The 26242-nt window shown below is 37.2% G+C and overlaps 1 protein-coding gene across 1 annotated transcript in view; it reads left to right on the forward strand.

Moving 5' to 3' along the window:
• Window positions 1-26242, forward strand: part of FBN2 (fibrillin 2) — a 218876-nt gene that overhangs the window by 168645 nt on the left and 23989 nt on the right. Inside the window, exons 35-53 of the mRNA XM_065934320.1 lie at window positions 2173-2295; window positions 2854-2976; window positions 5467-5628; window positions 6358-6426; window positions 6869-6994; window positions 8407-8532; window positions 9139-9291; window positions 12560-12628; window positions 13542-13667; window positions 13843-13968; window positions 14668-14793; window positions 16923-17039; window positions 18843-18971; window positions 19405-19524; window positions 22254-22379; window positions 23033-23185; window positions 24083-24148; window positions 24454-24579; window positions 25164-25283. Of these exons, the coding sequence (XP_065790392.1) occupies window positions 2173-2295; window positions 2854-2976; window positions 5467-5628; window positions 6358-6426; window positions 6869-6994; window positions 8407-8532; window positions 9139-9291; window positions 12560-12628; window positions 13542-13667; window positions 13843-13968; window positions 14668-14793; window positions 16923-17039; window positions 18843-18971; window positions 19405-19524; window positions 22254-22379; window positions 23033-23185; window positions 24083-24148; window positions 24454-24579; window positions 25164-25283 (2286 nt within the window). The remainder of the gene's footprint in view (window positions 1-2172; window positions 2296-2853; window positions 2977-5466; window positions 5629-6357; window positions 6427-6868; window positions 6995-8406; window positions 8533-9138; window positions 9292-12559; window positions 12629-13541; window positions 13668-13842; window positions 13969-14667; window positions 14794-16922; window positions 17040-18842; window positions 18972-19404; window positions 19525-22253; window positions 22380-23032; window positions 23186-24082; window positions 24149-24453; window positions 24580-25163; window positions 25284-26242) is intronic.

Raw genomic sequence — 26242 nt, forward strand, 5'->3', positions numbered from 1 at the left:
TAAATTAAGAAAAGGCGAAGGCCGTAAGCTTAAGTATAATGGGTGTTTCTGAAGTGAAGAGTTCCTAAAAGTTGAATAGAAAAGCATATTGAACAACTAAACATTTTCCTAAAATAGAAGAAAGAACTGAATATACAGGAAGGGGTAAATCATAAGACAAATTTTTAGCTTTATTGTATTTGTCAGCTTAAGTCATAGAGATGCTTCAAACTCCAGATAGAAAAGACAAGCCTTGAACAAGACAACCCAATACACTTTAGAATGCTGCCCTCCCAGTTATAAGAACACATGTGACAAGAATATTATACCTCAGAGTTAATTATATAGACAATAGACGTATCCTCACATGTGAAATAATTCAGAAAGAAAGCACCTATGGGCTCTCCTTTTTATGTCTTGGGGGAAGAAAACAACACAACTTATCAGCAATGAAATGGCCAAATCAAGGAATATAAATGGGGAGGGAGAAAGCAGTAATTGGAGAAGTGACAATAAAAACATTGTTGATTTTAAAGAATTAGTACTAAATTCTTTAGAGATTATGGTAAATGGCATGAACATTTAAAAAGTGAAAATAATATGAATAACAAAAATGAGTTGGAAGCATATATATATATTCATGCTAATTTTAATCATCGTTGTGTAGAATCCACTAAATACTGTCTTAAAATCATTTGAATTTAACATAAATCCAAAAGGTGATAAGGTTTTAGTGTTTTTCATCAATTCTTTTTGTTAGTATTTCAGAAGCTACTGACATAGTGAAAAATTGATTTGATGTTTGAACATGGTTCACTCTCTCTGAATATGCATTGAGAAATATCAGTATTTGAAATATTGTTCATCCAATGATGATAAGTCTGGATAGAAGCACTTTTGAGTGATTTTTGTTTTTGCTGTCTTATTTTCTGTATTGTTTCCTATCTTTTCTGTTTCTTCAATATTTTTCTATATTGTTCAAATTTCTGAGTATACATCAACTTTATAAAACCAAGACAATATTCTTTTAAAAAACCTTATTTCACACAACTTTTTCATTATTCCAAAGGAAGTTATTTGTAATAAAATTCATTTAAAAGTAAAATGCATACACATAGGGCTGATAATACATTTACATTTACAGCTTGATGCAACTCAGTTATAAACTAACTTAATGAGTCTTTACTCATTTATATAAAAAGAATAACTTTATTGCTCCAACACAAGTAAAGACAACTTTACACATCAGTTGAACTTCTAAACACAGCTTGAACCATACTTTAAATATAAGATAACTGAAATGCTTTATTTTGACTATCATGAAGGACCCTTTTATACTTAAGATATAGCTGTCTTGAGACAGCATTTTAGAATGACTTGTCTAGTCTTGCCTGAAATGGCATGCCTGGTCTGCATTCTCAGAATATGAGGTTATTTGTGTACAAAAATGTCCATCCTCTTCCTATGAGTAAAAATACAGATTATTTCTACAGCTGGACAGGCATACATATGCCTTCATTTTCATATGAATGAAGAGTAATAACTTCTCATTTATTTTGAGTTAAAGCTTCATGGAAGACTTTTATAACCTGATTTATGACTTCAGGCCAACAGAGATGTTTTAATGAAATTGAAGGAATGTGGGGCAATGATGATCTTATTACACACTACTGGGGAAAAAATTCTTTTTCTGTTTATAACTGACCTTATTAAAACAGGTCAGATTACAGAATAAAAAAGTTTAAATAAGTTAAACTTAAATAATTTAAAAGATACATTTAATATTTAAAATGTTATATATTTTTCATGTTGTAGATATTTCTAAAACCTCTGATGTTTTCATTATAGGAATCTTTGAATTTGTTTTTATTTTTCATTTTTTTGTAATCTTATTCCCTTCACATGTTTGTACTTAATTAAAAAAAAAAATGTTTAAGCCCCAGGCCCATTTTTTCTTAAGTATTTTGCAACCCAAGACAGTTAAAATACGTCAATAAAATGAAATAATATCCTTTTATGTCTCTGCTCCATCTGAATGTTAGTTGGTTGCTATTTACGTGACATCTCTGGTCAAAGTAAAAGAAAATTTTTTGCTCCATGAAAATATCTGAGGAGATGGAATAATTTATTAATGTCATCCAGTAAATTGAAATCTTTATAATCAAGAGATTACTATTTTTTTTTAATCTCCAGATATTGATGAATGCTCCTTCCAAAATATTTGTGTCTTTGGAACATGTAATAATTTGCCTGGAATGTTTCATTGTATCTGTGATGATGGTTATGAATTGGACAGAACAGGAGGGAACTGTACAGGTATGCCAGTTAAGGGCTTAATTGTCTTGTTATTAATTGAAATGAAACTTTTTGTGCTAGACATAAAAGTTCCCCAAACTTCTGCCTAGACTGCTATGCCTCAGGTTATTGAAAAAGGGAATTACATTCTGATACATTTATTTCTACCTGTGAGATTGATTTATTGTAATGTAAACAGCTTAATTTTAAATATGCAACATGAAATTAGTAAAATATCTCTGTGTATATTTATGATGCCCACATATGTGTACAGTTATACATATATTTAATTTTAATTCAAGCAAGAAATGATACAGTGATTTTCTTCAGAATTGCAACTTTTCAATATAATTTACTTATATATTTATTTATTAAAGATATTAAATGACACCATCGTGAATACTGTCTGATTGATATATGGAAATGGCTTTAGGTGTGTACAAGTATTTCATTGTGCTGAGTCCCTCCTAAAGATTTTTAGTCTGCTGACTTTCAGAATTTCCACCAAATCCTTTGGAACAGCAGTACGCACAAGGAAAGTAATGATGTTGATGTGGGCATTCTAAATGTTTTTCCTAGATATTGATGAGTGTGCAGATCCAATAAACTGTGTGAACGGCCTGTGTGTCAACACTCCTGGTCGCTATGAGTGTAACTGTCCACCCGATTTCCAGCTGAACCCCACCGGTGTGGGGTGTGTTGGTAAGTAAAAGCAATATGAAACCAACAGATAGAAGCACAGAGTTAAATCCTCACACTCTCTTGGTAACGAACTGTGATATGAGCGTTTGCTACAATTAACTTAAAATAGTACTACTTTACTAACTTAAGTGGACTAGATTGCCAAAATACATGGTCACTTTTATCCTGCTAATCTTCCAAGTCATATTTTGAAACAGGAATTTTTGAGACATCTGCTCCCACATCCTCCTCTCACAGACTTGGGAACCGGAGCCCTAGAGGTGCAGTCACTTGTTTTAAGGTCGCAGAGCTTGCAAATGGCAGAGCCGAAGCAGTGTCCCCAAGTTGCCTGGCTCCCTCTCCAGTGCATTGACTAGGACAGATAGATGCCTTTGAAATGTGGACTCAGTTTTACAAAATGAATATATTTCAGGTTCATGCATGACGGTTGACAAAGCAATTAATGGTATTTATACCATTAGTTATATAATTCTTCAAAACCAAGGGAAAGAAACTGTATTTCTATAGGTATAAGAAAAACCTGTCTTTCTATAGGTATAAGAAAAACCTATATTTATATAGGTATATATTTCTTCAAAACCAGGAAAATATGGAATAAAATTTGTTAGTTATGATTAAATTCCCATTAAAATTTTTAATAAGGTTGTTTGTGCCTTTTTCTTATGCAAATTATTTTCAAAATTACTCACAAATATGAAAAGTAAAAAGGTTTGTTGGATACAGATGGCAGATAACAGTTCCTAAGAGGAGAACCAGCAGTTCCTCTTGAGGCTCTTTATATCAAGGAAAGTAATATCATCACAGGCCCTTCCAGAAACACAAGGAAACATGTTCAGTGCCTTGTTATTTGTGGTGGCAAGAATTTAGAAACCATTTTTGGAGAGTGGATTGATTAAAAAAGAATGGCACACTACAATATTGTAAAGTAATTAGCCTCCAACTAATAAAAATAAATGAAAAAAAAAAAAAAAAAGAATGGCAGTTGGGCACTGTGGAGTTGACAGCATGTTATAAAGATAGAATGAGGCAAAATACCATTCATAGAAATTTAAAACGTGCACCAAACCCCCCCCCCCTAAAATACTAATTTTGCTACAGCACAGATCATAAAAAGTAATATTAAGCACTTTCCAGTATTTGAGTAGGGGAAGAGGAAGGAGAATGGAGAGCAGGGATAAAAGGGAAAGAGTGGTAGGGAGGAAAGAAGGAAGGATGAATGAATACAAGCCCAGTAAGAACAGAACCATGAGTTAACACTTGTGTTAGCACCTGAGATTTGGCAACAGAAATAAAACTTCAAAGAATTGAGAAAAGAAAGTAAAAGAATAAAAAGCTGCCCAAGTGATTATAATGTGCAGCTGGAGATGAAAACTACTTGGTAGACTGTAAAGAGCTTTGGCTTGTACTCTGATTTGAGATGGGACGCCTTTGGAAGTGGCCTGACCCAAGGTAATGCTTCTGAAGGAAGCTATGGTAGGAAAAACAGACTGTAGGTGGGTCAGGAGATGAGTTAGGAAACGGTTGCAGTAGTCCAGGTGAGGGTGATGGTGGGTTGAACTCAGGTTGCGGTGATGTTGAAAGCAGTGGTAAGTCATCAGATTCCAGGTATATTTTGAAGGTAGTGTTGCCAAATCATATTAACTGTATTGAATAAGGAGCCAAAGTTTGACTCCAAAGTTTAGAGCCTGAGCAGTTTTTAAAAAATGAGTTTTCTGTTTATTGAAAATGCAAAAAAGCCTGCGAGAGGATTGGAGCAGGTTTTTTATGTGGAAGCATAAGTATCAAGTGTTTGACTTTAGACACGGTAACGTTAAAATAGCTCTTAGATATCTAAGAGGAGAAATAAAATACTAGGCACTTGGCAGAAAGATCTGGAGTTCAAGAGAGAGGTGAAAGATGGAACCACAAATTTGATCGTGTTTAGAGTGACGGAACTAATGAGGTGATCTAGATGATACTCAGAGACAAGAAAAAGTTAGAGAGTCACTTATTCTCTTAAATATCCTTTCTAAACTTGTAACAGACTGACTCTTCCAAAACTTGCAAAACTTGATGTGCAAATTGAAGCGAAACTTTGGGAGAATAAAGAGTATGGGAAGGAGAGGAAGGAGGTTACATTATCACTATTTTCTGTAATAGGATACATTGTTTTAACTTATACTGGATTTCATTTCCTTTGTTGATAAACTCATGATATAGACTGATTGATTATTAGGAAACTTTTTTTGCATTCATTTTATTAAAGGTCTAGAATGTCCCAGGTGAGTAATTGCTTACTCTCTTCAGCCCATGATCTATATGGATGTCTAAACATGGGAAAGTGTTGTAGTTGATTTAATTCCTACAACTTGGAAAAACTCTAAAGCACGTGATGATTTCGCGCAGGGAGTTGATGTACAGAATTTGAATTTGATCATTTGAGTGACCTTTCTCCAAAATGACATTCTTACTACTGTAAGGACCGTTGTAAACTCCTGTGTTGCTCTGCAGACAACCGCGTAGGCAACTGCTACCTGAAGTTCGGTCCTCGGGGCGACGGGAGCCTGTCCTGCAACACTGAGATTGGGGTGGGCGTCAGCCGCTCCTCCTGCTGCTGCTCTCTGGGGAAGGCCTGGGGGAACCCCTGCGAGACCTGCCCGCCTGTCAATAGCAGTGAGTATGAAGCCGAGGAAGAGGACAGGGACCCTCCGGTAGCTGAAGGCTAGCTGCCGAATTCTTCTGGTGCTGGGGACGAGGGAGGAGTGAGAGTCCGAACTTTGAATCTGGACTACTTTCAGTGATTATGGTGAAACCAGCCAAGGAGCCTTCATAGAAAAGGAATCTGAATTCCTCTCTTCTTATTTTTTTTTCTTGATATGATGAGAAAAGAAAACAATTTTTAACCACAATCCACTGTGAAGGATGATAATATCAGTTCTCCCTGGTATCACAGATAAAGGCCTTTCCTGCTTCTTTTCCAGAGTTGTTTTAGTTCAGGATCATAGATGCATTGTATTCCTCAAATCCAACCAGGTTATATCTTAAATTGAAATGTGTGTCCTGATATGAGCATAGGCGAAACTTAACATTGTTGAATCTTTTGAGTTTTCATTTACTAGCCAAAATAAGTTGTTGATATAAATTGTCTGAAAGTAGTTTTTTCTTTAATTAAAAACAAATGGGTTTTGTTATTCTACTTGTAATTTATGAAGTAATGATCATATTTCAAGTAGGATGTTAATATTCTTTTAAAGATACTGTGTTTGAAAAGGCACCTAGGAAAACATAGATACATCCCTTAGGATATGTGCTTTGAGCTTGGCAGTTGTTAAGTACTAATTCATTGTCTCAGCCTCTTGCACACAGGTTATCAAATTTCTTTTTCTTTGCTTCACTTTGTAGCTGAATATTACACTTTGTGTCCTGGAGGTGAAGGCTTCAGACCTAACCCCATTACAATCATCTTAGAAGGTGAGTATACCTCTGATGGTCACCAGATTTAAACAAGAGCTTATTTTTAGAGAAATGCTGGTAGAAAAGTTAGTGTGCAACAGTCCAGACAAGATGATTTTGCAAAATTACAGGTAGACAGTTGCCAGTTTGCTGAAAAATCATTTGTAAGTCAGAAAGACTTGATCCATTGCAGTGGTGTGTGATTGTTCTGCAGGGAAACTCTTTTTATAATTATCCCCAATTTTCATCATTGTTAGATTTAGTTATTCCTCTTTTCAGATTATAGCAGAGTTCCATGACTAAGCCAGGGGAATTCATGATCACAATAAACCTCCTGTCTTAAGTGTGCATTCACTTGGATGCATGGAAGTCTGCAGGTCTTACAATACCATGCATTTGAAAGCTCTCATAGTGACTCTTGTCTTTCGTGACAGTATCTGAGCTGTCTCCCGTTTTGCAGATATTGATGAATGCCAGGAGTTACCAGGACTCTGCCAGGGTGGAAACTGTATTAACACTTTCGGTAGCTTCCAGTGTGAGTGCCCTCAAGGCTACTACCTCAGTGAGGAAACCCGCATCTGTGAAGGTGAGGTGAATTCATACCTAAAAATTATTAGTGCTATTTAAAACAAAATTACTGGTCAAGTCTGGAGAAAAGAGTCCATCTTCAAGCTTTATCAAGGGATATGATGAGACTGGTTCATAGTTTTTTTCTTTTCCGTCAGTGCTTCTAGGTTGTATAATGATGCATGCATGCCAGATCACTTCAGTTGTGTCCAGCTCTTTGTGACCCCATGGACTGTAGCCCGCCAGGCTCCTCTGTCCACGGGGATTCACCAGACAAGAATACTGGAGTGGGTTGCCATGCCCTCCTCCGGGGTTCTTCTTGACCAAGGAATCGAACCTGGGTCTCCTGCCTTGCAGGCAGATTCTTTACCATCTGAGCCACCAGGGAAGCCCTGTATGATGATAGCTAAATTAATTTACAGATTATTTGCAGTAACTTACTATTATTTTTCTCTGAGTAAATGGGTTGATGATAAAGGGAGAAAGCTGAAATAGTATGAAAGCATTCAATGTAAGTTTAACTCAAATTAACTCATATTTTAACTTTATATTTTATAAAGAAAAATACGTATGTTTGAAGTGGGACCGTTAGGTTAATACTTTCAGTAACTTTTTAATGTTGAACACATCACATGAAACAGTTCAAAGGTTATGCAGATGCCTTTCTTGGTTGCATCCCCCATTTCTCTTGTGGAAGCGTAATCATCCTTTAGGGGCCTGGTCTTCCCACTAGACTGCAAGCTTCTTGAAACAAGGGCCACATCTAATTCATCTTTATAGCTATAAGTTCTAACTTACAGTAGAATCTCAGTATTTGTTTATGGAATGAATGAATGAATGTTTCTAAAAATAAACATTAAACGTGTAGTGTAATTATTTCCATTATAACTTTTCTATTGGAACATTTTAGATAAGCGCATCTGGAAGAAATATGCTTTAATAAGGAGAATAACCAGAAACTGTGCTACTTTGAGAATCTCTGAATGGGTGTTAATTTGAAAGGAGCTATAAAGAAAAAGGCTTTTCTAAGTGCCTTCAGTTTAAAGTTGGCACTAAAATTTGATTTCAGTGACATAAGAGGAAAGTAGCTTTAAAGCAATTCCATCTGAAGAGTATGAAATTTCAGTTTAAAAATACAGGCACCATTGAAGTTATTTTTTTGCCACTTTGGAATAATTTATTTTGATCACCTTTATTTTTAAATGTTAGATTTTTATTTTTCTGAAGAAGGCCATCTTGTATGTGACATAAATGTATTTTTGGGGTGTTTCCTATGTAATTGGTTTAAATTCTAAATTTTATAAAAAGTAGGATGAATTCTATAAAAATAAAAATTGGGGGGCTCAGCCATATGCTTTGTTCAGTTGTTTAAGTCACTTAAATTCATGGGGAAAATATTTACTAATTAATGGATATTCTTGCATCCCGTAGATATTGATGAGTGTTTTGCACATCCTGGTGTGTGTGGACCTGGGACCTGCTACAACACCCTGGGAAATTACACCTGCATTTGCCCACCTGAATACATGCAGGTCAATGGAGGCCACAACTGCATGGGTAGGTAAAGCTCTGAAGTTGAGGAGGTCACTGTTGCTGGCTTTCTGGTCATCAGTTATCTCTCAGAGGCAAATGTGTCATAATTATTCAGAAAGTTTGGAAGTTAAATCTCTATGAATAGTAAAGTATTTCAAAGTCTTATAAACTTATGGCTGTGTATCATATTTTTAATATATTTTGGCTATAAGGTTACATGTTATAAAGCATGAGTCTAAGATAGAAAATTTTAACAACTATTATAATTATATATTCTTAAATACTTTTATTTTCCATTCATATAAATTGAACATTGTTTTACAAATAAGAGAACAATTAAAATCTAATATGTAGTGCTTTTTAAATTAAATAAATGCATTTGAATAGAGAAATGTCTATTAACTTTGTCCCCCAAGAAAATTAAAAGTGAAATCCCTTACTTAAAAACAGGAAAGACGCTTAACTAAAAATGATTTGTGTTCAACTTACAGAATTATTTTAAGATACTTACACATGACCATGAAACTTTTCAGAGTTAGTCGAGGAATTTTAGTGTCTCCAGGTGTATGGGGTTTTTTATTAGCTGCTTGCTGGCAGGATGGGTTGGCATTTTTGTTTTTCTCTATGTAGACATGAGAAAAAGCTTCTGCTACCGGAGCTATAATGGAACCACTTGTGAGAATGAGTTGCCTTTTAATGTGACAAAGAGGATGTGCTGCTGCACATACAACGTGGGCAAAGCCTGGAACAAACCTTGTGAACCATGCCCAACGCCGGGGACGGGTAAGCACACAGCTCCTGCTTCTGCAGGCGGCCGAGCTAGTGACGCAGGGAGGTACGCTACACCAGGGCGAACGCAAAGGGCTACTAACAGCAGACATAGTTCTGCAGGTATCCAAGAGCTCATGTGCTTGGTTTGTTTCTCAGGCATCCAGTCCTCTTTAAGGTCCAAACACTAATTTCTGAGATGTCCCTTGAGTAAAATCTGGATCCTGAAAATAAGCCCCATTGCCGAAGAGTTAGAATTTTATAACACCAGTTCATTTAAACATGCTGCTTTAATTACTCTTCTCTTCATAAGAGAAGTATTTATTGAGAATCTATTTGTGTCATTGTGTTATACTTAGAAGGTGTCATTTTGACAAATTGTGATTATTTAGATTCCAACATGCTCATTAAGTTTGGTCTTGGAAAATATGCAAAAAAAAAAAATGGATTTGATGAGCAAACTTTACGTAAAAAGCAACATAGTATAAGAGTTTTCCTTATGCATCCATTCCCTCAAACTTACATGAAATTTTTAGACAGAAAAGAGAACTGGTCGTTACACAATAAAATTTTTTTCCAAACACAGATTCTCTTGAAAGAAAAACTGAAAGGTTATAGAGACCAGAGCAACAGAATCATCTTAAAATTGTTGCCCACTCAGGTTCTTTCATGACCTGAAAAGTAGTCACTCTTAATAGCTGTAGATACTAAGAGTTGAACCAATAGGACAAATATGAAACAATGATTATGCATTTGTTACCAAATATAGTATTATTTAGGGTACAGTTATTAAAATATTTCATTTAACATGATGAGATGAAATTAAGGAGAGATGGTGAAAAGTGACATACAGGGCCTTTTTCAGTGGCTCAAATTCAATGGGCAAATGGATTTTCTCTTTTGTATTGAAGTATAATTGATAAATAATATCATATTACTTTCAGGATTACAGCATAGTGGTTTGACATTTATATATATTATGGATTTATCTCCACGATAAGTCTAGTAACCATATATCCTTGCACAATTTTATTGCAATTTTATTGACTGTATTCCTTTTGCTGTACATTACTTTGCTGTGATTTATTTATATTATAGCTGGAAATATGTACCTCTCAATCCCTCACATCTATTTTGCCCTACCCCCTACTCCCCTCCCCTCTGGCAGCCACCAGGTTTTTCTTCATAACAAAGATTCTTATTTCTGTTTTGTCTGTTCATTCGTTTTGCTTTTTAGATTCCACATATAAGTGAAATCATACATCGCTCGTCTTTCTCGGTCTCACTTCACTTAGCAGAATGCCCTCTAGATTCATCCATGTTGTGGAAAGCGGCAAGATTTCAACAACATGGCTGAGTAATAATATGTGTGTGTATATATATATATACACGCACACATACAGTATACCATCTTGTTTATCTGTTTGCATATCAGTGGGCACTTAGGTTGCTTCCGTATCTTGGCCCTTGTAAATAATGCTACAGAGAACATAGGAATGTATGTGTCTTTTTGAATTAGTGTTTTGTTTTCTTCTGATAAATGCTCAGAGATGGAATTTCCGAACTATGACAGTTTTATTTTTAATTTTTGAGAAACCTCCATGCTGTTTTCCATAGTGACTGTACCAATTTACGTTCCCACCAGTGGTATACAAGAGTTGCCATTTCTTGTCATCTTCACCAGCACTTGTTATTTGTGATCTTTTTGATAACAGCCATTCTGACAGCTATGAGGTGATGCCTCATTTGCATTTCACTGATAAATCGGTGATGTTGAGCATTTTTTCATGTGTCTGTTGGCCATCTGTATGTCTTCCTTAGAAAAATGTCTATTCAAGTGGTCTGCCCATTTTTAACTGGATTATTTGTATTTTTTACATTGAGTTGTGAGTATTCTTTATATTTTGACATTAATCCCTGTTGGATATATCATTTGCAGACGTCTCATTCTATTCAATAGATTGCCTTTTCCTTTTGTAGATGGTTTCCTTCACTGTGCAAAAGCTTTCTTGTTTGATATAGTCCTGTTTGTTTATTTTTGCTTTTTCCCCCCTTGCCTGAGGAGAAAGATTCAAAAAAATATTGCAAAGACCAGTGTTGGAGAACATCCTGCCTATGTTTGCTACTAGGAGTTTTATGGTTTTCAGTCTTATATCTGTTCAGAGTTTTATTTTTTATATGGTGTAAGAAAGTGGCCACTTGCAGCCTTAGCCAAGTGGCTCTCAGTTTTCCCAGCACTATTTATTGAAGGGATTGTGTTTTCCCCACTTAACAATCTGGGCTCTCAGATGGCACTTAGATTATAGTCTTCTGTATGTTACCTGATACTGTTTTCCAGAGTTTTATTCCTGTTTGTAGCAGTGGGCGTTCGAAGAATTATGCTACTTAAAAATTAGAATTCTTTTAAGGTCCTGTTAGTTTGGTGAATTACGTGTAGTAGTGACGCTCATGCTGCTGCTGCTGCGTCGCTTCAGTCGTGTCCGACTCTGTGCAACCCCATAGACGGCAGCCCACCAGGCTCCCCCGTCCCTGGGATTCTCCAGGCAAGAACACAGGAGTGGGTTGCCATTTCCTTCTCCAATGCATGAAAGTGAGAAGTGAAAGAGAAGTCGCTCAGTCGTGTCCAACTCTTAGCGACCCCATGGACTGCAGCCTACCAGGCTCCTCCGTCCATGGGATTTTCCAGGCGAGAGGACTGGAGTGGGGTGCCATTGCCTTCTCCGAGTGACTCTCACAGTTTCTGTTTTATTCCATGAGACGTTGTTTTTGATGCCTCAAATTTCACATTCCAACAAACAGACGTTTATGTTAAAAAAAAGTCATGGTTCATTCATTACTCATTGTGAACATGTTTCACCACTACAAAATTATCTTTGCATGCCTATGCCTTTGTGCAATTCTAATTCCTTTTTAAATTGTACACTAACCTAATTTTTCAATTTACATACGTTGGACCATTTTTAAAGCCCTGCATATCAAAATAAAAAGAGTTTAAATGCCTTAAGTAGATATTTTGAACTCATAATGATTTACTTATTTTCTAGTATCCGAGCAGTAAAATGTTAATGATGATAACAGCAATAATAATAATGATAAAAGAATGCCTAGACTCATTCACTCCATGCAAAAACTGATATTGTAGTCAAATAAATGTAATTGAATTAAAGTGTCTTGTTGTGAATAATATAAAATATATTTGTCAGTTAAAGTAATACTATGTAAAGGGTTTTTTGAAGGAGTATGAGAATTTTAAGAGTGTATTTGCTTTGTTTATATTCTAAAGCTGACTTTAAAACCATATGTGGAAATATCCCTGGATTCACCTTTGACATTCACACTGGAAAAGCTGTTGGTGAGTTTTTCTAGATTATGTTTCTTTTAATACATATATGTAGCATTTTGTAAAAATTTGTTCAGTGGTTTTTAAGTTTAAAGTATCATACAAGATAACACTCTGGATTTGGATCTGATATAGTTAGACAAGAAAGAAACAGCATGTTTACAGATAAACAGCATGTTTACTTGGTTAAGTGTTAATAGTGGGATTAGTTCATCAGCTTGGAGTGGGTTGCCATCCTTGTGATTGAGTATGATACAATAGTTATGTGACTACCTCAAGATTACATACATATCAAGCTAAAGCTTTAGTTTTTCTCATTATGAATATTGTATTATCAATACATGATTCTAAGTAATCCACTTTATTTTATTAACCTTTATTGTCTGTTTTCATGAGTATATGTTTAAGTTTTGTATATATTTTTACAGTATTTTTCTCCCTATCTACTTATGAATTTGCAGAATTATTCATTATATAAATTTCTTTCTTCTGAATGTGCTTTCTCTTGCACAGTCTACTTTTCTTCCTCAAAGATTAAATGAACAATATAATTTTAAATGGCCATTATCAATGCACACATAGCAAAGGACATAAAGTTAGGAAAGTACAGTTGGCTTTATCAAATGAGTAATAACAATTAGGTAAGCCTGACATGTAACTTAAGAGGAAGCTTGATTCCCTAGGAAGTTCATTTGCTCTATTGACACTAGTATCACTCGGTATATTTGATCAACTGCTTCCATTCTTTCATTACTGTTGAAAGGAAATAATATTTTGTAGTCCATATGCTTTCGTAAACCACAAAATCACTCATACCAGTATAGGATTGAATTTTGAGACTGAGTGTGTGTTTAGCATTATTCAATGTTTTATGATAAATACATTAAGCAGAACCATATATTTGATCAAATCTGTTCAATTGCAGACATTGATGAATGTAAAGAGATTCCAGGCATTTGTGCAAATGGTGTGTGCATTAACCAGATTGGCAGTTTCCGCTGTGAATGCCCTACGGGATTCAGCTACAATGACCTGCTGCTGGTCTGCGAAGGTAATCTGAGCAATGAGTGACCTTATCCAGGAAAGTTCGGCAGACAAAACTGGTTTTTAGTTTTCTGACTTACTGTTTCTACTACAACATTTAGGAGTTGATCACCAAATTGATTAGGTGAATGTAATATTGATGCCATAATGAAGTTTTAAAAATGGAATTGTTGCTCTTTCAGATATCGATGAGTGCAGCAATGGCGATAACCTGTGCCAGCGAAATGCAGACTGCATCAACAGTCCAGGCAGCTACCGGTGCGAGTGTGCTGCAGGTTTCAAACTTTCGCCCAACGGAGCCTGTGTAGGTAAGAAGAGAATGACTCATTCTTTGATACTGAACACCACTGTAGGCCTCTGTGCTGGCTCAGATGGTAAAGAATCTGCCTGCAATGCAGGAGACCTGGGTTCAGTCTCTAGGTAGGGAGGATCCCTTGGAGGAGGGAATGGCAACCCACTCCAGTATTCTTGCCTGGAGTCCATGGACAGAAAAGCCTGGCGGGCTACAGTCCATGAAATTGCAAAGAATTGGACACAACTGAGTGACCAACACTTTGACTACTTTCACCACATTCTGTATACTTACTTCCTGCACTAAAGAACTGCCTATGCTCTCCTATTAAAAAAAAAAGATATTTTCAAATATAATTTTGAGGAGATTTTCCAAGTAAATCTGTTCATTCATATTGAATCTATTTCACCATATCTTTTAGATTCTTTTGTTAGGAAAAGAAAACTCTCAATGGATTTTTCCTAGAATTGGAACTAAAATAAAATAATGTCCTTGAGATATACCAATCAACACGTAAAAAGATTGCGTGATTCAAAAAGAGGCTTGTATACTTTAAAGCCTTGCCTTATTTTTATTCAACTCTTGTTATGGTTCGTTTTCAGCCTATCTGTAATAATTACTAGCAGGCTATAGAAACAATGCCTGTGGGAAAAAAATGAAGGAATCTTAATAAAGATCAGATATGTGTAACATGTGTTTTATTTTTTTGTGTTAGATCGCAATGAGTGTTTAGAAATTCCTAATGTTTGCAGTCATGGCCTATGTGTGGATTTACAAGGAAGTTACCAGTGCATCTGCCACAATGGCTTTAAGGCTTCTCAGGACCAGACGATGTGCATGGGTAAGAAGGGGAACATTATTTCCAGGGGGTGTCATGGAGCTGAGACTCCAGAAGAGATTACCATTCGGTCACCCGCCACAAGTAACTACCCTTTCTCTGTCCGAAAGAGTCTTAACAAAAAATGAGCTATGTGAAACTGTTTATGGTTTTAGTCAGTGTAAAATTTGTAAGCAGGACGCACCACAATATGTTCTTGGGTTCAGTGGTCACAGCTTTCTTCCCCAGATGGCTTTCACATGCTTATTAACCTGAGCTTTCAGACACTAGTGATACATGGAAATCGCCGTGGTACCAGGTCTCCATTTACCCCTCTTTGTTCCCACTCAAGGGGCTTCCCAGGTGGTGCTAGTGGTAAAGAACCCACCTCTCAATGCAGGAGATATAAGAGACATGAGTTTGATCCCTGGGTCAGGAAGATCCCCTGGAAGGAGGGTATGGCAACCAACTCCAGTGTTCTTGCCTGGAGAATCCCCATGGACAGAGGAGCCTGGCAGGCCACAGTCCACAGGGTCACAAAGAGTTGGGCATGACTCAAGTGACTTAGCACACAGGCACATTTCCACTCCGAAAAGCCTTTGGGAATGCTAGCATGCAAGGGAGTAGTAACGGTGACAGTGTTGAAATGAACACATACACACACACATATGTACATGTGCTTCTTTCCCCCAGATCACTGAACATATGAGATATATCTGCTTGCTTGGCTGATTCAACTCTTAAAAACAGTTTTTAGAAGCAAAGATGGTGAAACTTTGAAAAGCCCCATTACAGTAGCTAATGTGATGGCTAGTTAAGCAATAATTGTGTTCAGTAAGTACTTGCTGAGCTGATGATTAATAAGATTTCAAAAGCAGATGGGCTTTTGGAACTCAGCTTTACTTCGGAACTCACCTTGGAACTCAGCTTAACTCCTTAAACTGATGTCAACCACTGGCTCATCTCTACTGAAGCACTCTGCACTTGCAGGAGGAAAATTAAATTTAAAAGTTGACTATTTATAATTAGCATGTTCTCAGTGTAGAACAAGCTGAAGTTGTGCATCTACTCTTTTGGTATTCAAGATACACTATCTTTTTGAATCGTACAGACTTCAGTGCAGCAGAACGGCAGAATTAGTTTCCTTTATGGCATATCTGTACACGAGCACCCCCTGGAGAATGTCTCCATTCTTCCAGTGCCTCCTAAGAGATCCCCTGCAGACATCTTCCGTGGTTGCAGGAAAAATTCTCTAGGGAATGCTTGTGCAAAGGACACATGGAGGATGTGGCCCTATTTGCATAAACTGTCTAAGATGGCTTGCTTATATGTTTCTCCTGGCTGTTCTTTCTGAGAAAGAGGATATGATTTGCTAATATATATATATATATATATATATATATATATATTTGTGATATTTATGATTCAGAAATTCATATGGAGAAAATCTGTCCTCAGTTTTAACAATTCACCCATGATGAAAATCAGCTAGATTCCTTAGTAATATCTCTCTTAAACAAAGCTTCTTTCTGAAGGAACAATAATACCCCCTTTTTTCACAATGGAAGAGTTTTAGCAGCCTGGAATTCATAGTCTAGGGAGTCTCCTCCTTTATATGACTGTGACCTTTCTAAATATTAATTCCATGTTTTTGAAGGCTAATAACATTGAACTCTAGTAGACTTCTTCAATTTAGAGTCCACTGATTCATAAAATTTAGGAAGTTAAAGTTTACCTTTGTTGTGCTGATAAATTAAGATATGAAAATTTCTGTGGAAGCATTTATAATGCTTGATAGAACAAATTGTTTCAGTGTTTCAAAAGATTTATTTCCCCATAATTGACAAGCAAACTTATTCATTAAAAAAACTCACTAAGGAAATGTAGACTAATCTCACTTGCTTATTAGTGCAGTTCTTTTCTGAGTCTTATATGTTCCTGTAAGCTATCAAGTGCCAATTTTTCTTAATAATTTTCTACTTTAGAGTTTTCTCTACCTCATACTTACTTTCCTCAAATAAATGTGGGTTCTTAGTATTGAATGAGAAAAATTTAAGTAAGCCAGTAGTTTAAAAAAATATATCTAAAAGTTTGATAGGCTACATTTTTCTGGTTAAAAACTGAATTCCTTTGAGCGAATGTTTTCTTCCTAGATGTTGATGAGTGTGAGCGGCATCCATGTGGAAATGGAACCTGTAAAAACACCGTTGGATCCTATAACTGTCTCTGCTACCCAGGCTTTGCACTCACTCATAATAATGATTGCATGGGTAAGTACTCAGTCCTTCATTGCTTCTGTTTCTTGTCTACAGAACATCCTTTACAGAGTAAAGGCAAAGAATGAATAAATTTTTATTATTCAAATTGCGAGCATGTGCCATAAGAGATGTAATATCATTGACTAACTTCTGCTTAACTGAAGTCACAGTATTGCCTCCAGTAATCACAAGACAGTCTGCTGGGTTTAGTACTTACGTCAGTCAAATCAATTCAAGGGTAAAGGCCATGCAGATGGCCTTTAAACTATTGGGACTGATTTATGGTTTGGGGTTATTTTAACCACTTAGATGGTATCAAAGGCAGACCTCTTATGGTTTCAGGTTTATTACAAGTATTTCATATAATCCATTCTTGATTTATATTCAAACACTGACAGTCTCCAGCTTAGAAACATATTGTGTCTTGAAACTATTTTCAGCCAGTTCTTGAATCCAGGGCTTGAATCCAGGGCTGCCTTTTCCCACAGGAAGAAAGCATGGTGACTAGGTTTCTGAACCAGCCTTAGAAGCTTATTTAATCTCTGTGAAGGACTGTAAATTCTCAGTGGAAGATAAAACTGTCTTCTCTCCATGGCACAGAATTTTAGTCTTTGCCTCTAACAGGCAGTGATTGAAATAAAAATTGAAAGTGACTGGAGGAGGAGGAAGAGGATCCTATCGTTGGTGGAGAAGTTAGTAAAAGATACGACAAAAAGCATTAATGATATTTCATTTACCACGTGCCAGACTCTATAGGGCTTCCCTGGTGGCTCAGAGGGTAAAGAATCCACCTGCAATGCAGAAGACCTTGGTTAGATCCCTGGGTTGGAAAGAGTCCCTGGAGGGGAGGGCATGGCGACCCACTCCTGTATTCTTGCCTGGAGAATCCCATGGACAGAGGAGCCTGGTGGGCTACAGTCCATGGGGACGCAGAGAGTCAGACATGACTGAGCAGCTAAGCACGGCACACAGACTCTATAGGGGTGCTTTCCAACACAATATCTCTTAATCTCTTAGTTCACAATCTCTTAATCTCTCTCACAATCTCTTACTTCACATAATCCCATGAGTTAATGTGAAAGTAACTCAGGCTCTTCCTGCTTTTATGGAAAAGCATCACCATTAGGAGGTCAAACCCACCTCCTAATTTATTCCAATATATATTCCTTAATTTTCCTTGTTTTTCAAAATTCTTCACCTGTGAAAAATTCAGACCTGATTGGACATTTTATTCAACTACCACCTTGTTGTCTATAGTTTCTCAGACCCTTTATACGGCTGAGGAGAAGGAAAGATACATATATACAAAGATATACTCTGATTGAAGTACAATCTGTAAACAAACAAAAAATTACTCATCCCTAAGCTTAACTGCAAACCTAACAGTTAAGAACATTTTTTTTTCAGATTCTGTTTTTTGTAAGCAAAACATATCAGCAATTTCTAGAGTGTTTTTCATATAATTGATTTTTCTATATTTTATATGCTTTGTTATTTGTCCTTTGAATACAGTCAGCTTATCTCCAGATACAGTTCTCTACAAACTGGACAATCCAGTTAAATCCATGTGTCCTCTTAAATCCAGGAAAAGAGCTATTTTTTGGTTGGAAAGAACGGAAAGCTTAAACCAGCAGGAGAGGTCTATGTGATCACCTGATCCTTACGATACAAGACATTTTTCTCTGTTGATGAGGGATTGCAATGTAGGGTTTTTGTAAATGTCTACCAATAAATATGTTTTTAAGTTGCAACTTGTGATACAAAATATATGTAAGAACTCTCTCTGAAAAGCTAACTCTTATTTATTACTTACAGACATAGATGAGTGCAGTTCCTTTTTTGGTCAGGTGTGTAGAAATGGACGGTGTTTTAATGAAGTTGGCTCCTTCAAGTGTTTATGTAATGAAGGTTACGAACTTACTCCAGATGGCAAGAACTGTATAGGTAAGTATCTAAACAACAAACAATAAAATAAAGTCTTTCTGTTGTTTTGTTTTGTAAAATAATGATGTGACTCCCCCTACCCTCAGCACAGCCAACTTTGGGGCTCATTTGCATTTCATTTGGTCATCTGAGTACGTGGGCCAAGATAAGTTTCTTGGGAAGTTTTGGTAAAAGGTATAAACCAAAGATTTGGAATTGTATGCAATGTTTTGGTTGGGATAGAGCTCGAGGCTATCTGTGTCTCAATTAAAGTAGACAAAGGAAAATTAACCTTTGTTAATGAGTAATACTCAGGGTGTCAAAAATCTCTGAGGGCACATTTCCCCATAGTAACCTGGCAGTTCAGAGGGCTTGAGTTGAATTCATGTTACTATCATTTGGCAACAATGATGTCATCTGTAAGTCATCTTTTTTTTCTTGTTTCTCTTTAAAGATACAAATGAGTGTGTTGCCCTACCCGGCTCTTGTTCTCCTGGCACCTGTCAGAATTTGGAGGGGTCTTTCAGATGTATCTGTCCCCCAGGTTATGAAGTGAAAAGCGAGAACTGCATCGGTAAGGCTGATGTTTGAGCCCATGAACCGTTTAGTATGATGAGACCTGGTACAGACTCTGTGGGTGTATGTTAAACCTAGACCACTGTAAGCATACTGACCCAGGGAGTTAAATGCCTAGCTGCCTACATCTGTGTTATTGAACCATCAGAAATGATTTGAAGGTGGAATGGTGGGAATAAAGAATTTGAGGATGAGGGATTTTTTCATTAACAGAAATCTTATACTAGTCAAAGAATTTTCAGTGCACTCTAATCTTTTTTCCAAATGTCAATAGAGACCTTCTACTGAATTTAAAGAGTGTCTACAAAAATTGTAATCTTTGGCAACCAATTTTAAAACAGTTATTAAAGGTGTCTAGAGTCCTAGAAATGTGAAGCAGAAAATCTTGACAATGCTGCTGAGACATTTTTTTCCTTGGGAAAGCCGCATGTCAAAACAGAAAATATTAATCCATTTGTCATAACAGATGTTTCTTTGTGGAAACCCTCCCAGCGTACAAGAAATCTTGTAACCACATCAAAAGTGAGTCCCAGAATTGCCTGGTGGGCATGATGAAGACTGACCTTTTTACAGTTACTTTATTTCACTTTTGTACAAATTATTTTTAACAGTCTTGTTGAAATTCAGAAGCACCAGCATCTTAGTGTGGTTCTTCTAACATGAAATGATTGCTGAGAGTTTTTTGCCTTTGAATTACTCAGTTTCTTATATTCTGTATAGCTCTTCTGTTCACATTTAAAGGACTTATATAGACAGAAACTAAGGAAACAGTTTACATAGTAAATTTAATTATTTTTCAGATCATATAATTACAAATAATGGGTATCGTTAGTCATTCTAATTTGGTGTTTATATCTTTTCCCCATTTTTGTCTGATTTGTATAGTTCATTGTAAGATTTTCTAGTGTTTTAATATTTACAAATAATAATAATAACACTAGAAGCATCTTAACAAAAACTTTCTTGAAGAGTTTAAGATCTTTTCTTTCATCTTCTTTCTTTATACTTAATCTTCATCACCTCTGTGATCCATCTCTTTATGGAATAAGCATAATAGCAGTGTGTGAGCCATTAGGAGAGAAATAAAAATACTTGTGCCTCTTTGTATCAGAAAGACTTGGCTACCTTTTATCTTAGTGAAAAAATAATCTGTGATTCAATTAGATGTTTTTTAACCTTGGGAGTATTTTAGTTTCTTTATCCACTGATAAACACCACCACTATTTCGCATGTCTTAAAAATGTGTTTTCAATTAACTTACTTCACTGTAAGACTATTTCTTTCAGCCTAGAATCTCTTCTACCAGTTTTTCTAGATGAAATGCTTCCTACCACGAATTCTATGCACGCACACACACACACACACACATCCATTCTGACATTCCATGGACATTACTATGGACATGCAGCATCTTTTAGATGCTGGAAATACAGAAATGCAGCTTTTGTCAGTAAGTAAGGTAACTTACTGCCTAAGAGAAAAGACAGATTTTGTAAATGACCCCATGTTGTAAAACCGCCCTTACAATCCAATGTGACAGACACTGCAGTGGGCTCTGTTCAGGATGGGGGTCACAGTAGGAGGCTGTGAATAATGGTGGTGGTGGTGAGAGGATAGCGGGTCAGCAAGCCTAGCATGAGGATTGGCGACATTTGAGGGGTCCCTGAATTTGATAAGTTTACTAATCAAACAGGGAAATGGAACAGGGAGGCAGCCTGCAAACAGAGGCAGAACAGACGTGACCAGCTCAGGAGATGGCTCTTAGTCCTGCAGGTGGCAGAGCGCAGTGCAGGCTCTTTTAGAGAGGAAGTGATATGACTCACTCACTAAAATTCTGCCAGTATAAACTGAGAACGCGGTATGTGCCAGACCCTGAGCTAGACCATGCTGAGGGTACAGCAGTGATCTAGACAGACGCGTAATGTCCTCGTGGAACTTGTGTTCTCGTGTGCCTGGGATCGTGTAGTGTTCATTCATTTAGTTAAAAAGGACCCATTAAATAAGCACTTCCAGTGAAAAGGGGCCAGATATCACTGGTAAGGAATCTTTGTCTGTTTCAAGGAATCATTCTGGGGGTGAGGTGGAAATGATAAAATTCTCATCCCAACATCTAAGCTCCCTGGTTCTGTAGGCACAGATTCTCAAATAGGTACGTGTTTTAGAAAGCAAACCCTTGTGGCGGTGTGGAGGGGAGAGAAGGAAGTGTAGCAGTCCATTTGGGAGATGTGATAATCCGGGTGGCAGATAATCCAGATGCTGAGTTTGAACATAATGAGAAGGCCACATATTGCTTGATTGTGAAAGTTGAACGATTAAGGAGAGGAAAGAATGTGACTCCAGCTCCCCACTGTGGGTTGCTGAGGGCGAGGGGTATCAGAGAAGAGGACCAGGGCTGAGGATGTGATGCCCCTGAGACATGGAAGTGGTCCTCTCAGGCCTGCAGGACATACAGACACCTCCTGTATCTGTATTAAGTTAAGTCCAGAGAACTGGAGACCGACTTAGAAGTCTGGGTCACATGGATCATTGAAACTGGATATAACCTTTGACATTTGAAGCAATAACAGTTTATTGTAAAGATAAGCTAATCATATAGACAGTGTAATATATTGTTTCACATTGAATATCCAATGGCTAGTGAACTGTTAAAATGTGGACAAATTATTTTCAGATATTGAGCAGTGTATTGATTTGATTAAATCAGTAAATTATCTTGCTGATCTGCAGATATAAATGAGTGTGATGAAGATCCCAACATCTGTCTTTTTGGTTCCTGCACCAATACTCCTGGGGGCTTCCAGTGCATCTGTCCCCCTGGGTTTGTATTATCTGATAATGGACGGAGGTGCTTCGGTAAGTTTTGAAATGACTTCTCTGTCATCATCAGCCCTCAAACTTCAGAGCTAGGCAGGAAGCCATGATGTGTAGTGCTTGTCACTAAAAATATGTCTCTGGCAGATGCATCATCTGTAAGTTTAAAACATAAGGTCCCGAGTATATATGCACTGGACAATTTTTAAGGTGCTTTGAATTATTCGCTCTGTTTCTACATTTTTTAAAAAAATTCCATACTAAAAGAAAAATGGTTGTCTTATTTCATCATTTTCATTTTGTTGTTGGCATAAATTTTCTGTACATTGATGATGAGTTGCTTCTGATATGACGTAACTTACTGAAAGCTACCTAGGTTTATTTTGTTAGGCTATAATGTAATAGTGAGTAAAGAAGACATGGAAATCACTTTAATATTGAGCGTAATCTCTCAAATTTCTGAAGCACATTATTAAGATATATAATTAAATGCAGTTTTATAGAGTGGTCAACTTAAACTGGCAAATGACATCAGCAATTAAGAATTTCCAGGCCTGTCTTTTAACTGTGAATATAATCTGCACCACATGTTCAACCCATGAGAAATGTTCTATCAGTAACAGAACTATGTGTAAATTATTCCATCTTTTTAAATGACCAGTAAGGAGGTCTGTGATGTTTGCTTTCTTGATTAGATACCCGCCAGAGCTTCTGTTTCACAAACTTTGAAAATGGAAAGTGTTCTGTACCCAAAGCTTTCAACACCACGAAGGCAAAATGCTGCTGTAGCAAGATGCCAGGAGAGGGCTGGGGGGACCCCTGTGAGCTGTGTCCCAAGGATGATGAAGGTAAGAGTAGTGAGATAAAAGCCACTTTGTACTAGTTTTGGACTGTCTAGCAGAACTCAAGTAATTATGAATGTTTTGAAGATGAAAGCACCCCCTCACTTACAGACCTTCATGGATCAGTGAGCTCCATAGCATCAGGAACTTCTTTCAGCTTTCATATTCAGAATGTGTAAATGCAGGATGTTACCCCATTATTTCATTGCTTCCCCCAAGGTTAGCATTACTTGCTTTGAAAGGAATGAATTTGAAGGGTGAAGGGCAGTAGATCCAAGGAGGGGGTGAAAATTACATTCCAGCTGGCTGCAGGAGTCCCACGTGGGTATTGTATCACAGGCTGGGGCTCCCAGAATCTTATATCAAATTCTTGGAAGCTGAGTCAACACAGTAGCCCTTTGCAAGAAGAGACCACGAGCCTCACAGATTTTATTTGCATAGCTGAACGGTATGATTGTTCCCAGCAGGCTCGGAACTGGCCTGGTCTCTAGGTCAGAGGTGGCTTCTGCGTGTGATGGGCAGAGTGCTCTGTTGAGTTGTTCAGTCATGTCCAGCTCTTTGCGACTCTGTAGACTGTATTCCACCAGGCTCTTCTGACCGTGGAATTGTCCAGGCAACAATACTGGAGTGAATAAGGCTCTTTGGCTGCCCAGAATTAAATGAGCAAGCAGACAGGCTCAGACACCCTGAGTGGTACCCATAGGTGGCCACCCCAAGCTCAGGTGACCTTCTCTCAATATGCTCGGTGTTGCTTTTGAAATAAATTACAAAATAAAGACTCTTACTAAAAATAGCTTTGTAGAGGAAAAATAAGTCTAATTTTATGTATATCATTAATCAGTTCTTAAGTTCTCTGATGGTTGAGACTCTCTGATAATCAGGAATTTGTCTTTTTCTCTGTAGTGGCATTCCAGGATTTGTGTCCCTATGGCCATGGAACTGTTCCTAGTCTTCATGATACCCGTGAAGGTGTGGTTTGATATATTTTATTTTTATAGTCTTACATAAATACAATATTGTACGTTTGTTGTATAATCATGCTATTTTTACTGTATAACATATTTTGTATTGCATTTAATGCACATATATGATATTTATTGTATATCATATGCACTATATCATAGGACTGTGTTGCAGCATTTGAAATACATGTTTCTCTGATAAAAGAAATGCTCATATGTTTTAACACTTTTTTAAGCCTCTTTTGAATAGATACATGTAGTTTTGGCATATCTTTTTATATAAGAAAGTTCATGGATGATTCTGTATTTTAGATGTTAATGAATGTCTTGAGAGCCCAGGCATTTGTTCAAACGGTCAGTGTATCAACACAGATGGGTCTTTTCGCTGTGAATGTCCAATGGGTTACAACCTTGATTACACTGGAGTGCGCTGTGTGGGTAAGTGCCGAGTTAGTGTCACATTTCACACTTTTAAGGTTGTTTTCTTTCTTATATTCAGCAGAAGGTCTCTCCGGCACTCTGGGTGGCAGTGGGATTTACAAAGCCAAGATAAGTAGCCATAACTGCGTTTTCTTCTCCCATTCTACATTTTCCAGCAACATGGGTTTATTTGAAGATGGGGTGAGTTGCCCAATCTCTGCCTTCAACCAGATACACAAACTCTGATGTGTCTAGAGATTTATAGCTGCCAAAACCACTAACTGGGAAAGAGGTCTATTTTACTTTATGACTTTCCACTTCTGCTCTTGTAGCAGAAGATCACATCCCTCCCTGGGTTTGTGATTTTTTTTTTTTTTAGGGCAAACACAGCTGTCTGAAAGTTCAGAGCATTTCACACTTGACCCTCGGGGTTCTCTGCCCTGCATAAAGGCTGGCCAGCCAAGACCAAGGGTGGGGGTGCAAGAGTCCTGTGTGTCCTGCACAGATCTGGGACACATGCGAGGGCCAGATGGATATTCCTGGGCATATTTTTATTAAACAAAAACCACCACATTTTGTGTCACTTTCTTATTCTTTTTCAGATACTGATGAATGTTCAATTGGCAACCCATGTGGGAATGGGACGTGCACCAACGTTATTGGGAGCTTTGAATGCAACTGCAATGAGGGCTTTGAGCCAGGGCCCATGATGAATTGTGAAGGCAAGTGATACTTTAGTATCATTTCTTCTTGATATAGAAAGAGTTTCTAATGCCTCAGCTTTTGTTTATATTGTTCTTATGTTCTACTGATGATTATATTCATCACAAACTTATTTTCCTTTACCACAATGAGCACAGTTACGAAAGCTACTCTGTAGCCCTTGTCTGATAATTCAGCATCTCCGCCCTCTCAGAATTGGCATCTATTGCTTATTTTTTCCCTTGAGATTAGGTCACATTTTCCTGGTTCCTCAGTCTGTTGGTTAATTTTGAATTATGTGCTGGCTATTGTGACTGATATCTTCTGGAATCAGTTACATTATTTCAGAGAATATTGATGTCTTTGTCTTAGCAGGCAGTTAATTTACACAAAGTGGACTGTCAGGTCTGTGGAAGACAGTGGTTCCCATTTAAATTATTCTCTTTAAACCTTAGTGGCTAGCTTCTTTGATTTTGGCCCACACATGGCATGGTTAAGTCAGCAACTTGTGCTGAGTTTATGCAAAAAAATGAAAAAAGTATTTCTCCCCCTCTGGCCCTCTCATTTCTGGGATTCCTCCACACTTCTCAGCAGCCTTGGTTGCCCCAAGGCTCCCTCCCCTGATTTCTCAGGACAGAAGCTCAGAGAGTTCCTATTGGAGATTTAGCTGGCAGATGCTACTGTGCCAGGACTGATGCGATCCGCAGGAAAAAAAAAAAAACTGAGCACCTTTACTTTGCCGTGTATTTACTGAGTTTTAACTCACCGCTAGAAACCACTTCAGGTGATGTTTTTGTATTTATTTCAGAGTTTATAGTTGTTATTTGTTGGCGGATGAGTTAGTTAGGTGCCCAATTCTCCTTACCAAAAGTGGAAGTTCTGTTATCCTATTACTTTCTGTGTGACTGCCAAATAAATGCATCAGTGTTTATTTAAGCGAGTAATTAGAACTCTAGGCTGAGTGCATACCTGCCTGTTT

This window comes from Muntiacus reevesi, chromosome 1, assembly GCF_963930625.1.
Source record: "Muntiacus reevesi chromosome 1, mMunRee1.1, whole genome shotgun sequence".
Lineage (NCBI taxonomy): Eukaryota > Metazoa > Chordata > Mammalia > Artiodactyla > Cervidae > Muntiacus > Muntiacus reevesi.